Source organism: Haplochromis burtoni, unplaced genomic scaffold, assembly GCF_018398535.1.
Source record: "Haplochromis burtoni strain Fernald_Lab_line unplaced genomic scaffold, NCSU_Asbu1 Contig_511, whole genome shotgun sequence".
NCBI lineage: Eukaryota > Metazoa > Chordata > Actinopteri > Cichliformes > Cichlidae > Haplochromis > Haplochromis burtoni.
This window is the reverse complement of record NW_024582872.1, coordinates 263,225-275,216: the sequence shown is the minus strand read 5'-3', so window position 1 is coordinate 275,216 and position 11,992 is coordinate 263,225. Positions and strand designations below refer to the sequence as shown.

Here is an 11,992-nt window from a genome sequence, read left to right as displayed (position 1 = left end):
GGGATTAAGGAGGTCCTCGAAGTATTCCTTCCACCGCCTGACAATTTTCTCAGTCGACGTCAGCAAATTAAAGTTAAAGGCACATTTACAAGGAATTCAATTCAGTTTTATTTATGTTATGTATATAACAATAATCCCATCAAGGCACTTTTATTGTAAGGAAAGAAACTACACAATAGAGTGAAAACCCCAACAAATGACTCCCTATGAGCAAGCACATAAACACAAGGTTAAATTTCAACAGCACATAGTAAAGAACCACAATGGTCTAAAATACAGAAGAAACCTCAAATCTCAAAACCTGGAGCCAGAGAGCACGACAGGACTGTTGGGTTTTCTCTCTATTGTTGAAGGGTATTTACCAATATAAAGTGTCTTGAGGTGACAGGTGGTGTGACTTGGTGGTCTGTAAATTGAATCAGCTGTGATGAGGAAATACTGACCTATTTCTGCATCGACTGAATTTGTGAAAAACACAACTGTGGAACTGTGTACAACTTAAAAACCTGCACTCTGTTACTGTTCTGTAGGAGTTACCAGAAAATGAACATCTCCATCCTCCGCTCAGTATCACGGTTGTTGACTGGCGTGCTTTTGGTCGCAGTACGCTTGTTGGGAACCACATCATCAACAACCTCAAAGCTTTCAAACCGATTCCACTTCCAGCCCTTCCTGCACCCACACAGACACACAAACCACCCAAAGACATCAGCACCCCTGGACCTGCCATGACAGTAGAGCCACACAGTGCTGAGGGTAATGCTAGTGTGTGTATTTGTTCATTACATAATTATTGGTTATGACATGCATATTAATTCAACTAGTTATGATCCATATGCATTATGGAGAACAGTGGCAGTCTTGCAGAGGATGGTATTTTGCTGAGACTTTGGAAAAGATCACCTGACACAAAAGTACATAAAGAATACAAATGAACCACAAAATGACTATAAAGAGGTAAAAACAACAACAACAACAATGCAATTATTTCCACTGATGGCTGTAGAGGGTCAAAAGCAGCCACTACATTTTCCTGTAGAACTGACCATTCTTGTACAAAGCACGCATAAGGACTGTGCTAGATTAACAACTTGCTTAATGAATAATTACTTAATTCATTTTTAATTAAAGGACAATTAGACTGTGGTTCACGTAATAGAAATACCCTTTTTGGTCAACCTAGACAGACTGAATTACCTGATGTGTCCATGTGCCGTTTGTCCGATTCCCTCTTTCCACAAAGATTTTCTTTTGAGGACATTTTCAATAGTAGGTTCACATGACAGCATCCTGAAAGCTGCCTCTTGTCCACCAGGACGGTCACAGGATTCTCCAGAGACTAGTTCGGCTGTAGCAGTGGCTAACCAAGATTTCCGGATCACTGTAGAGGATGAACCCCTACCACCCGCTCCACCACCTGCTCCACCCATTCCTAAGCAAGAAGCCAGGAAGAAGAAGATGATAGTTAGTTCACACAATAAAAAATGTTTCTGTCAGTCACATAAACTGCTCTCTATACATTTTTCAAATATGTATACATGTTTTAAATCCAGGAGAGCAGGGCAAAGTCCACCCGTAGTCGTTCCACCAAACGCAGGAAGCGGACTATCGCAGATGAATCAGCTGAGAGTGTCATCGACTGGTGGTCCAAATACTACGCCTCAGTAGAGAGAGAGGTATCTAAGATTGCTGGGCTGTTGTCTAAAAAGATCAAACAATTATTTAAGTAATTTTAAAATGTAATGTGAACATATGCTTCCCTGATTATGTTCCAGATCAAACGACGGGACAACTCTCCATTTTCTGAGGTCTCCAAAGGTACATATGATCAGTGCTTTTTGAGCAGCTGCTTGTGTTTTGTTCAGGGTCAAGGGTCAGTATTAGAGGACCGGCTCCCTATTTTGCAAGGTGTGAGTGACACAGTTTACAAAATTTGGGAAAATTGAAAAATCTGAAATTATCAAATTGGGTAAAAACTCAATCTTATAAGATACCTCTCCTCTCTCCCAGTTTGGATTCAGGATAATGGTATCTAGATTTTGCATAAAAAGCTTATAGTTGGGGTCTGATCACTCTTTTCACTTTGCACATGTTTACAGACAACTTCTGGACGTTTACATCGATATTAGTAATTATTAAACTGTCTCTCTCCCATAGTGTGCCTTTTGTCCTGCCTCCCTCTGCTGTCTTCTCTTTCCCCTCATCCCAACCGGTCGCAGAACAGAGCTGCCCCTCCCAAAGTTCTATCAGTGCTTCCTTCCTATTGAAAAGGAGTTTCTCCATCGTTGCTAAGTACTTGCTCATAGTTGATCGTCTGAGTGTTCAGGTTTTCCCTGGAGTATTGTAGGATCTTTACCCTACAATAGACGAGGAACAATTTCAGAAATGTGCCTTGTGTGAACTGAATAATGTGCAGAAAATTGCCTCTAACCACTCTCAGTCATTCTTCTTGTGATTTGATTGTGAGAAAAAGTATTTTTGACCCACCATCTTAAGTGTCTGGACCATATATAAAAAATGAGAACACAAAATTGAAGCCAACATTTTCAGTTTCTAGGTGCTACCATGTTGCATTTTTGGAGTCTGCACAGTGGGGACTTGAGGTGGAGTCGTGGAACTCTTTATGTAGCCTGGTTTCTCCGTTTCCAGTTTAATCTCAATTTAAATTTGTAATGCCTCAAAAATCCTAAAAGTTCTAACAAAATATGACTATCAAGTAGACCATTATAGCAAATGGTCCACTTGGGAAAGTAAATCTGTTGGGCATTTTTTGACCTTCAGACAACAATTCTGATACATTTCCAAACAGGAGAGGGGAAAAAACCGTGAGCCAGCCATCATGAAGAGAGCGAAGTTATACCATACTAAGAGCTGAAGTGAAACAAAATATTAAAAACAATGAAACGTGTGAACTGCAGCTAAGCTGCTGACACTGATTTTGACTGATTTTAAGCTGTGTGCCTTTTTAAAAATAGTTGCGATAAAACCAATAGCAGAAATCATTCAAACTGGAGCAGCCAGGCAGGGGCAGGGGTTGTGTTTGCAGTTACGTCCGCTGGGTGGGAGTTCAACACAGCAACTCCACCTCAAGTCACTAGTGGACAGACTCTGGCTCCAAAAGTGTAACACGGTTGGCCCCATAAACTGCCTGTGCTTCAGGGCAGAAGCTTATCTTTGTATCAGCATGAGCTAAATTCTCCCAGCAGCTGAGAACTGTTCACATTCCAGCTTAAGCCATGAGACCGGGATCGCTTTGTGATACTTTATAATAACATAAAAAGAGACAAATAAATGATAATGTGTCAAAGACTTGGTGTCAAAGTATTGTTTTCTGCGATAACCTAAAAATCATGAAATTGGGAAATATCAATTGGTACGCACTGGTTTTAGAAATAATCACCCCTTTTCTCCCCACTGACCCACACACACTGTTGTGCATTGCAGCTTTGTCGTACCACAACTTGCTCAGCGATGGAATAGAATCTTTGGGTAAGGATTAAGATCTGCAAAAAAAGAGACAAAAAGATTTGAAAAAAGATACAACGCCGTGTCATTGAGGGTCATTTTTACTTTCTGGGAGTTGAGGTTCTGGGAACTGTCTGGTTTTGGTGCTACGATCCTGCAGACAGGTTTTAGCAGCTGTGTTTTGGCTAGTTTATGATGTTACTGGATGCGGTCCTCTCACTGCATGATCTGATTGGTATGACTGGATATTTAAGATGGCAGCATTTGAAAGATTTGACAAGTTCTTCTGAAAAACCCTGCAAGAGAATGACTGCAAATGTCGTTAAATAACAGACAACATTTGAACTGTTGCTTCTGGTGAATAGGACAGTTCTGAGCTCAGGGCATGGCACTTCTTAACTAAGCTCGGTGGCTCACTTTGTTACCTGCTGTTAAATACTGTAGTCACATTTTCAATATGATTTCTGCTGTGTTTGGGCCTTTAGTTTTCACATTTGAAAATATGCCTTGTCTATTTCATCAGTCAGCAGCCAGTCCGATGGAGATAAGAAGAAGAGGCAACAGAAAGTAAAGGGAACGAGCATCAGCCCTCATACCAAATTAGCTACACTCAAGGTAATTTTTTTCAGAGATGATACAATACAGGTTTACTGGGCCCTGTTATGCTTTTACTATCCAACCAAAGATTAAAAGGGGTACCATATGCTAGAAAGAAAAGCTTGAGTGAGTCTGATCTTGGCTCTGCAGCTGTACAACAAGGAGTTGGAGTCAGAGTTTGGGTCCTTTGATGACTGGGTGAAAACATACGAGTTGTTCCGAGGGAAAGCCAGTGAGGAAGAGGGATCAAATGAGGAGAGGTTTGTTGGAAAATTTAAGGTGAGATACTAAGTAATGTTCTTTGCGGGTACTACTTTGGTACTGCTCAACAACTAGCATATCTACACATAAATCTTCATGCTGTCTCTTAGGGTCGATTCTGCCTCTATAAGCTCGCTGAGGAGGAGGAGGAGGACTGGCATGAAGCAATAGATGCTGGGAGCTTCAGAGTCAACAGAGGAATCCCTCCCAACAGCCCAGTCCAAGTTCTCATACGGGTTTACATTGTCTGTGTGAGTCCTGCTCACATGGGAATTTTCTGCTGAGTTCTCTTTGGAATGTTTTACTTGAAAGTTGTAGAATAGTTTTCCATTGTACTGAGAAACAAAAAGAGCAGCGTTTAGTGAGGCTGACGTGATACAGCAGTTAGTACATCGCCTAACACCAACACTAGAGGTTTAAACTGGTCTAGCTCCTTCCTGTGTGGACCTGATTGAAAGCACTTCCTGGATGTATAGTTACACGTCTGCCTTTGCTCTCAAAGTGCTTCTGCAGACTTAACTATGTCAAAAGTCGCATGCAAGAAAAAACATAATGACAAGCAAATTATTATTAGTATTGGTCAAGTTACTTAGAAATAGTAATTACTTACTAATTACTTCTCCAAAAGGTATTCCCATTACTTTACTGATAACTCATTTTCAAAAGTAATTAGTTACTTAGTTACTTTTAAAAAACATGATACACAACCCGAATATGTAATAAAGCAACAGACCTTTCAGCCCAATTCTATTTTTCTGCATAATCCATCGTTTACAATGTAATCCAATGAAAAAGTCTCCTTTTAAAAATTGTTTCATGAGTTTTAATCTTTTACCTTTATGCACATTGCATCAAGCAAAAATGTAATTATATGCAACAGTCTTTGACTTGAAGAAATTCTCTAACATTTAAACCTATTTTCTGCATATTCCATAAAATAATTTTTTGTGTTTACACTCTTTCAAATAGATGCAAGTAAAACACAGCAAAAATAAGCCAAATCAAACATTCAGCAGCTCTTAAATCTATTGTCTATTGGGGTGGGTGGAGGCTTGCCAACAGCAGTCATGTCAGTGGGGGGGTCCGGGGGTTTCTCTGTGGATGTCACATTCCCATGGCAGCGTGCTCGCTGCTCGCTCAGATTTGAAGTTTAATTTTTCTCTGTAGAAGGAAGTTTTCTTCCCACACAGAGTGAACATTACCTGAGAAAAGTAATCAGACTGCCCATCTCTGACTGCCACATAATTAAATTTAACTTCCTGGAGAACTCAGCAGCCTGAGTTTTCAAGGAAGCCATCACACATGTGAGAGCCTGCTGTGCGAGTGATGCCAGAGATTCAGGCTCTCACATCAGCTCTGTTCTCAAAGCTTCATTTTTCAAACAAATGCAGTTTAAAACAGCGCCTATGTTACTCCTGCAGCCTAACTCCATTTAACACTGAACCCGTCCATCACAGACTGTTTTGAAAGCGACCAATCACATTAGGACCTCTATTCCTTTAGGCTCATTGACTAGCTGCACCACTCTGTGATGGAAACTGGTATTACACAAAAGTACCTTCGTTAAAACTGTCACCACATTTGTTAAACCCATCTGGTGTCATATTCAGAGGCCAAATAGCATTCAGCACCAAGCTCATTAAAAGCTGTAGCAAAGCACCTAATTACATTTCAAACTGAGCTTTTCGTAAGCAACCAGTACTTTAATATAGGCTGTCCTTACAGCCCAAACAAGCACTGCAACACTTGACAACCACAAAAGCCCGACTGTGAACACCACAGCGAGGGCGGGAGGATGTCTCGCACAGTCTTCCTCAAGATTTACACTCAGACAAAAGGTCAATCCCTGATTCCCAGTCCCTTGTTACCTAAAGGAGGACTGTACTCTCCCCTTCCTGTGCATGAACATCTCTTACACTTGCCTGTTGATCATGCTAAAAGGAGCAGCTGAAATAATAACAATAAGCAGCAGACATCTTGAACTATAGCATATTTTATAATGGAAGGTTTTAAAAAAAAGTAAACAGAATAATTTACAAATAGTGCCGTTAAAAGTACTAGTTTTAGTCCTTGTTTGTGAGTTCTTTTATGATACCCCTTCTCTTTCCAGGCCTCTAACCTGCACCCAGCTGACCCGGATGGGAAGGCGGACCCTTACATTGTTCTACGACTTGGCAAAAATGAAATCAAAGACAGAGACAACTACATTCCCAAACAGCTAAACCCTGTTTTTGGAAGGTAAATAACTGGTAAAGCTTCTCAGGAATTGTCTCACATTTTAAATATGACTTCTTCTATTCTCCTTCTTCCAGATCTTTTGAGATGCAGGCAACACTTCCTCAGGAGTCTCTGCTGTCAGTGTTCATCTATGACCACGACCTGGTGGGAGGGGACGATCTGATTGGAGAGACCCGCATTGACCTTGAGAACCGATATTACAGCAAACACAGAGGCACCTGTGGACTCCCTGCTGAGTATAGTCTGTAAGCCTGGACGTTTGAACTCTTTCAGATCAAAGTCCGAGTTATTTATTCCATTTGGTCACTTCAATAAATTACTATCCTACCTCATAGTTACATTACTTTTTTTCTATTACATTAAACTACCAAATTCAACTAAAGGAGTAGAAATTCCAGGCATTTATATCCATCTACAACTCTGCATTCTATGAATCCCTCGCACTGAAGCGTTTCCTGTTCCTTCCTTGTTGTCTGTCAGTGAGGGTTACAATGCCTGGAGAGACTGTTTGAAGCCATCAGAGCTGTTGGCAAAGATGTGCAGAGAGAGCGGTTTGGACGGTCCTCACTTCAGTCCAGGACGCATCATTGTGTCAGAGAAGGTTTTCACTGGCAAAACGCTCTTCATGCATGAAGGTAGATATAGGGCATTCTAGATCAGCTGCATGATTATTTTTTTAACTTAACATTTAGAAACAGTATTCAGACATTTACTGCATGAGTCAATCACTCGATCCCTATGATCCAACACTGTGGGGAAAGATAGTATAGATCAAGAAAATATGCTGGAGCTAGAATATGTATATAGGAGTCTGATTTGACATTGTCGTGTGTATCCCTCAGACGAGCCAGTGGAGTCCTATGAACACTTGTCACTGAAGATCCTACACCGCTGGGCTGAGATCCCAGGTGTAGGATGCACACTGGTACCAGAGCACATTGAGACCAGAACTCTGTTTAATAAGGCCCGGCCTGGAATGGACCAGGTATGTTTGAGTTTAGTATCCTGGTAAAAAATAATCGTTATTCATGCATTTACAACCTTTAAGCTTTCTGGGTTTTCTGGGTCAACTGCCTACATCTGTGTGCATGTACATGTAGGGTCAGGTCCAGATGTGGGTAGACATGTTTCCAATGGACCTGCCACATCCAGGACCTCCAGTGGACATTTCACCTCGAAAACCAAAAGGGTGAGACTTACCAAAACGTAATAAAACAATGTCTGTCAACGTTGTTTTGGGATGCAGTCATTCAAACTCAGATGTGTTTGTGCAGATACGAGCTGCGTATTATCATCTGGAACACAGAGGACGTCATTTTGGAGGACAGCCACTTCCTCACTGGTCAACAGTTCAGTGATATTTACATCAAGGGGTAAAAAAATCTATTTGTTCCTGGTATTTTTTGGCAATATAAATATTTTTTTTAGCTTTGGAAATAATAATTCCCAAACTAAAGTGACGTTTGCTGTCTGTTGTGTAAGCTTGGCTGATTCCTTATTGAACAGCACATTGAATGTACTGAATATATCTCTGTTAGCGAGTTAACGTGGATCGTGTGAGGGCTGCACGGTGTCAACACGTTAGCGCCTTGCAGCCCAAAAAGCTAAACTAGCTAGCTAAACCTTTATATAAAAAGCACTGCTAGAAAATCTCTCACCTTACCAAATCTACCGTTGTAGCTGGCTGAAAGGTTTAGAAGATGACCGACAAGAAACTGATGTGCATTACAACTCTCTGACTGGAGAAGGAAACTTCAACTGGCGCTTCGTGTTCCCCTTCAGCTACCTGCCTGCTGAAAAGGTACTCATATTTGTGTGATCTTTGGTCCTAGGAGCTCCAGCTCCAAGCCTGATGTAGATAAAATAGCTGCTACAGAATCACATCGTTACCAACTTTACCTCTCACAGGTAGTGGTGGTGAGGAAGAGAGAGAGTATTTTCTCTCTAGATAAAACAGAGCAGAAGATTCCTGCTATCCTCATTCTGCAGGTCTGGGACTTTGAGACACTCTCCTCTGACGACTTTCTAGGTGGGTATGCATAAGTGCCTATTCACACGGAGAGGCAATTATACACACACATTTCACTGATGAACATAAAATACTAAGGTGATACAGTGGTTAGCACTGCTGCGTCACAAAAAAGGTCCTGAGTTTGACTTCACTATGCTAAACGGACTGGTTATTGGACAGATAGGAAAGAAGAAGACAAGAAAGAGCCTGCAGTAAGGTTCAAGGCCGCGAAAAGGCTGAAAGTTGCGAGTCTCCCTGTGGTCGTCACAAAGCACCTCCCACACAGTAGACTCAAAACAATCTTCTAGAGCCTCCTCGCTCTCCTCCGACCATCTCTGCACTGTGCGGGTGGCTGGTGGCTCCCTGTGCACCAGGTTGTGATCAGATCTTTCCAGGGGTGGCAGAGGTGATAAACTGTATGCCTCTTTTGCGTTGGCATACAGTAAGTCCAATGTTTTATTGTCTCTGGTGGGCCATGTCACATACTGGGTGAAGGTGGGCAGTGTTGAGTCCAGTGATGCAATATAGTCCCCAGATGTTCAAAAAGGGCTCTCAGAGATTGCGTTTGCAGTCTGCTGACCACAGAGTGGAGTAAGAGGCTGCATCCGCATTGGCTGAGGGGGGGGGGGCTACGCTGTTATCGCGATAACATGCGAGAATTCCCGGGGCAGGTAGTACAGACACATTTTAACGGCTAACAGCTCAATGTCTCTGCTGCAGAGCTGTTCTTTCACAGTGATGTGCCCCGATGCACCTTTAGTTCACAATCACTGAAGAATAGAAAGTGTTACTGCATTGTGTTCAGGGAAATGCTGCTATAATGGCATTAAATACAGGGACATATTGCCAATTTGAACGTATAAGGAGCATGCTTGAATCATTCCTGTGGAGGACAGGAAACAGCAGAAATTCAGGAAGACTACTCCTGCTAACTATTAACAATTACCCCCAAAACCTGAAGATGGTGCTAAATGTTTAAAGCACTGAAAGCAGAAGAAACATGAAGACATGACAAACCTTCTAAGACAATCTTTAATGGCAAAAAGTATTAGAAGTCGCACTGGAGAGTCAGGATGAATAATGGAGATAAAATGTGCATGACTTGAATGAAGGCAAAAACAACTTGACAAAAGAGATTCAGAGATTCTGGTGTTGGCTGCATAAAACACAGCAGTGCACCTGACTGACTGTGTGTCTGCAGGCACACTAGAATTAGACCTCCATGGATTTACTCGGGGAGCTAAAACAGCCAAGTTGTGTAAGGCGGACATGCTGACAGATGGGACTGAGAGAATCTCCATCTTTCAGCAGAAGAGAGCACGAGGCTGGTGGCCCTTCACCAAGTCAGGAGAGTTGACCGTAAGTACACAGTAACACACACATGCAGTGTATAAACAAATGTAAAAATAAAGTCAGGCAAATACAGATCATCAAACAATCAATCTTTCTCCAGGGGAAAGTGGAAGCAGAGTTCCATCTTGTGACAGCTGAGGAGTCGGAGAAAAATCCTGTTGGCCGTGCCCGCAAGGAGCCAGAGCCACTACCAAAACCAAAGTAACCATAACCACACAAGGCTCTGTTTATCTGTCAGAATACAATCTAATTTATGGCAAAGGAATACAGGGACATTTCTGTAAATTTGAGGTACATTTACACATTTTCAATAACAATATTTGGGTAGCCTGGGGTAGGGCTGGGCCATATTATACCGTTCACGATAATACCGGTATAAAGTTAGGCAACGATAGGAAAATGAAATATCGCGATAGAATATGAGTAAAACGCGCATGCGCAGTGCCTTTGTTTTCATACGCACATGGCCGATTGTTGAGTGAAACAGATGAACCAGAATTGGTTTGTAAAAATGGTGCAACTTCAGTGATGTGGAACTGGTTTGGTGTTTGTCCGTCAGATACACAAAGCACTTTTTTTTTTGCAGAACATGCAAGCGGCCGTCGTTATTGTCGTATTTGTCGGACTAAGATGCTCTTAAATCTGGGAGTAATCTGGGTCCTAAACTCCGTATGCAAACGAACACTGCAGCATCACCTAGAGTTAAAAACTGTCTAAATTCTTTAATCTTTAATAAAACGATCAGCATTGCTGCTTTACCAGGTGTAACTATGAAGTTTAACTTCCAGGCATCCATGAAAACAAAAGTTATTACATTTAACGGAGTTAGAAGTTAGCAGGAAGCTAGCGGAAGTTAGCTCGCTAGTTTCGCTAGTTACCTAAGCATGATATAGCATGTTCTGACAGAGATTTCTGAGAAAAATTCAAACGTACAGCTCTGCTATCACTTCCAACATAGAATGAAGACAGGAAACTAAACAGCAGTGACGTTTGTAGGGTTACTGAAGTGTGGGCTAGCTGGTATATAATGATGTGCTACGTGATCGCTAGCGAACACAGCTATGTTAGCATAACAAACAGTGAAGCTGGAGGACGAACACAACACTTTTCCACTTAAAAAGTTAACGTGCCTGATAGTTAGAGACAAATGCAATCGCATGGCAGGATGCTGTAAACGGACCAAACTTAAGTCAGGAGAACAACTGAGATAATCCATCCACAATACGAAGGTTAGTCATTAATATACTGCAACAACATGGGAATAGAGCAGCTGCCAGAGAATTCAACATTAATGAATCAATGGTACAGAAGTGGAGGAAGCAAGAAGAATGAGTTTAATAAAGTTTGATTTATCTGACTGCTTTGTTTCGCTTAATGTGCCTTATAATCCCGTGCACCTTATGGTCCGAAAAATACGTACTGCACACTGCAGTTTAATGTTGCAAAGCACCTCTTTTTAACTTCAGTGGATATTATACATGGTTATGCTCAGGATATGTCAGCCCATTTCTACTGGAAATGCCTTTTGGTTAAACTTTCAGCAAGGAATTTGCATTTGCACTGTTACATTTTTATAAAGCTTTAATGTACATAAAAACCAGCTTCTTGTTTAAGTGAAAATAAATGGAAGGTTGTCTTTTTGCGCTAGTAATGTTGTGGAGTTGTATTTTGTCTCGCATCAATTATATCGTCAGTTATATCGTTATCGCAAATTTTCAAATATATATCTGATAAATATTTTTGGCCATATCGCCCTGCTCTAGCCTGGGGGTCCTTACTGGATACAGAGTCAACCCCCCAACCTGGAGCTATATCTATGTGTGCATCAATGCACACATAGATATAGAGAGAATAAACGGCCTGTTCCCAAAGATCAATCCAGGTGTAATCTCATTTACAAGAGAACAATAACACACGAGCAGATGCACCCAGACCAGAGACTGCACAACACTAGATCCACATTTTACTCATTTACTTTTTGGTGCAGTTGAGGATATCATATTACTTTCTCTTATGTATTCTATTCTTTTCTATTCTATACTTTTTGATGCTCGAGTCATTTATCTT

At 41.3% G+C, this 11,992-nt stretch overlaps 1 protein-coding gene across 1 annotated transcript in view; it reads left to right on the top strand.

Moving 5' to 3' along the window:
- The window catches only part of fer1l6 (fer-1 like family member 6), a gene marked incomplete in the record, with an annotated part of 57,669 nt that overhangs the window by 44,703 nt on the left and 974 nt on the right, over positions 1-11,992 (top strand). The window contains 18 exon segments of the mRNA XM_042214040.1: positions 531-756; positions 1,316-1,464; positions 1,554-1,676; positions 1,776-1,818; positions 3,445-3,489; positions 3,989-4,080; positions 4,213-4,341; positions 4,434-4,574; positions 6,434-6,561; positions 6,636-6,806; positions 7,042-7,196; positions 7,404-7,546; positions 7,662-7,750; positions 7,836-7,934; positions 8,242-8,362; positions 8,470-8,590; positions 9,774-9,931; positions 10,026-10,126. Coding sequence (XP_042069974.1) covers positions 531-756; positions 1,316-1,464; positions 1,554-1,676; positions 1,776-1,818; positions 3,445-3,489; positions 3,989-4,080; positions 4,213-4,341; positions 4,434-4,574; positions 6,434-6,561; positions 6,636-6,806; positions 7,042-7,196; positions 7,404-7,546; positions 7,662-7,750; positions 7,836-7,934; positions 8,242-8,362; positions 8,470-8,590; positions 9,774-9,931; positions 10,026-10,126 — 2,234 coding nt within the window.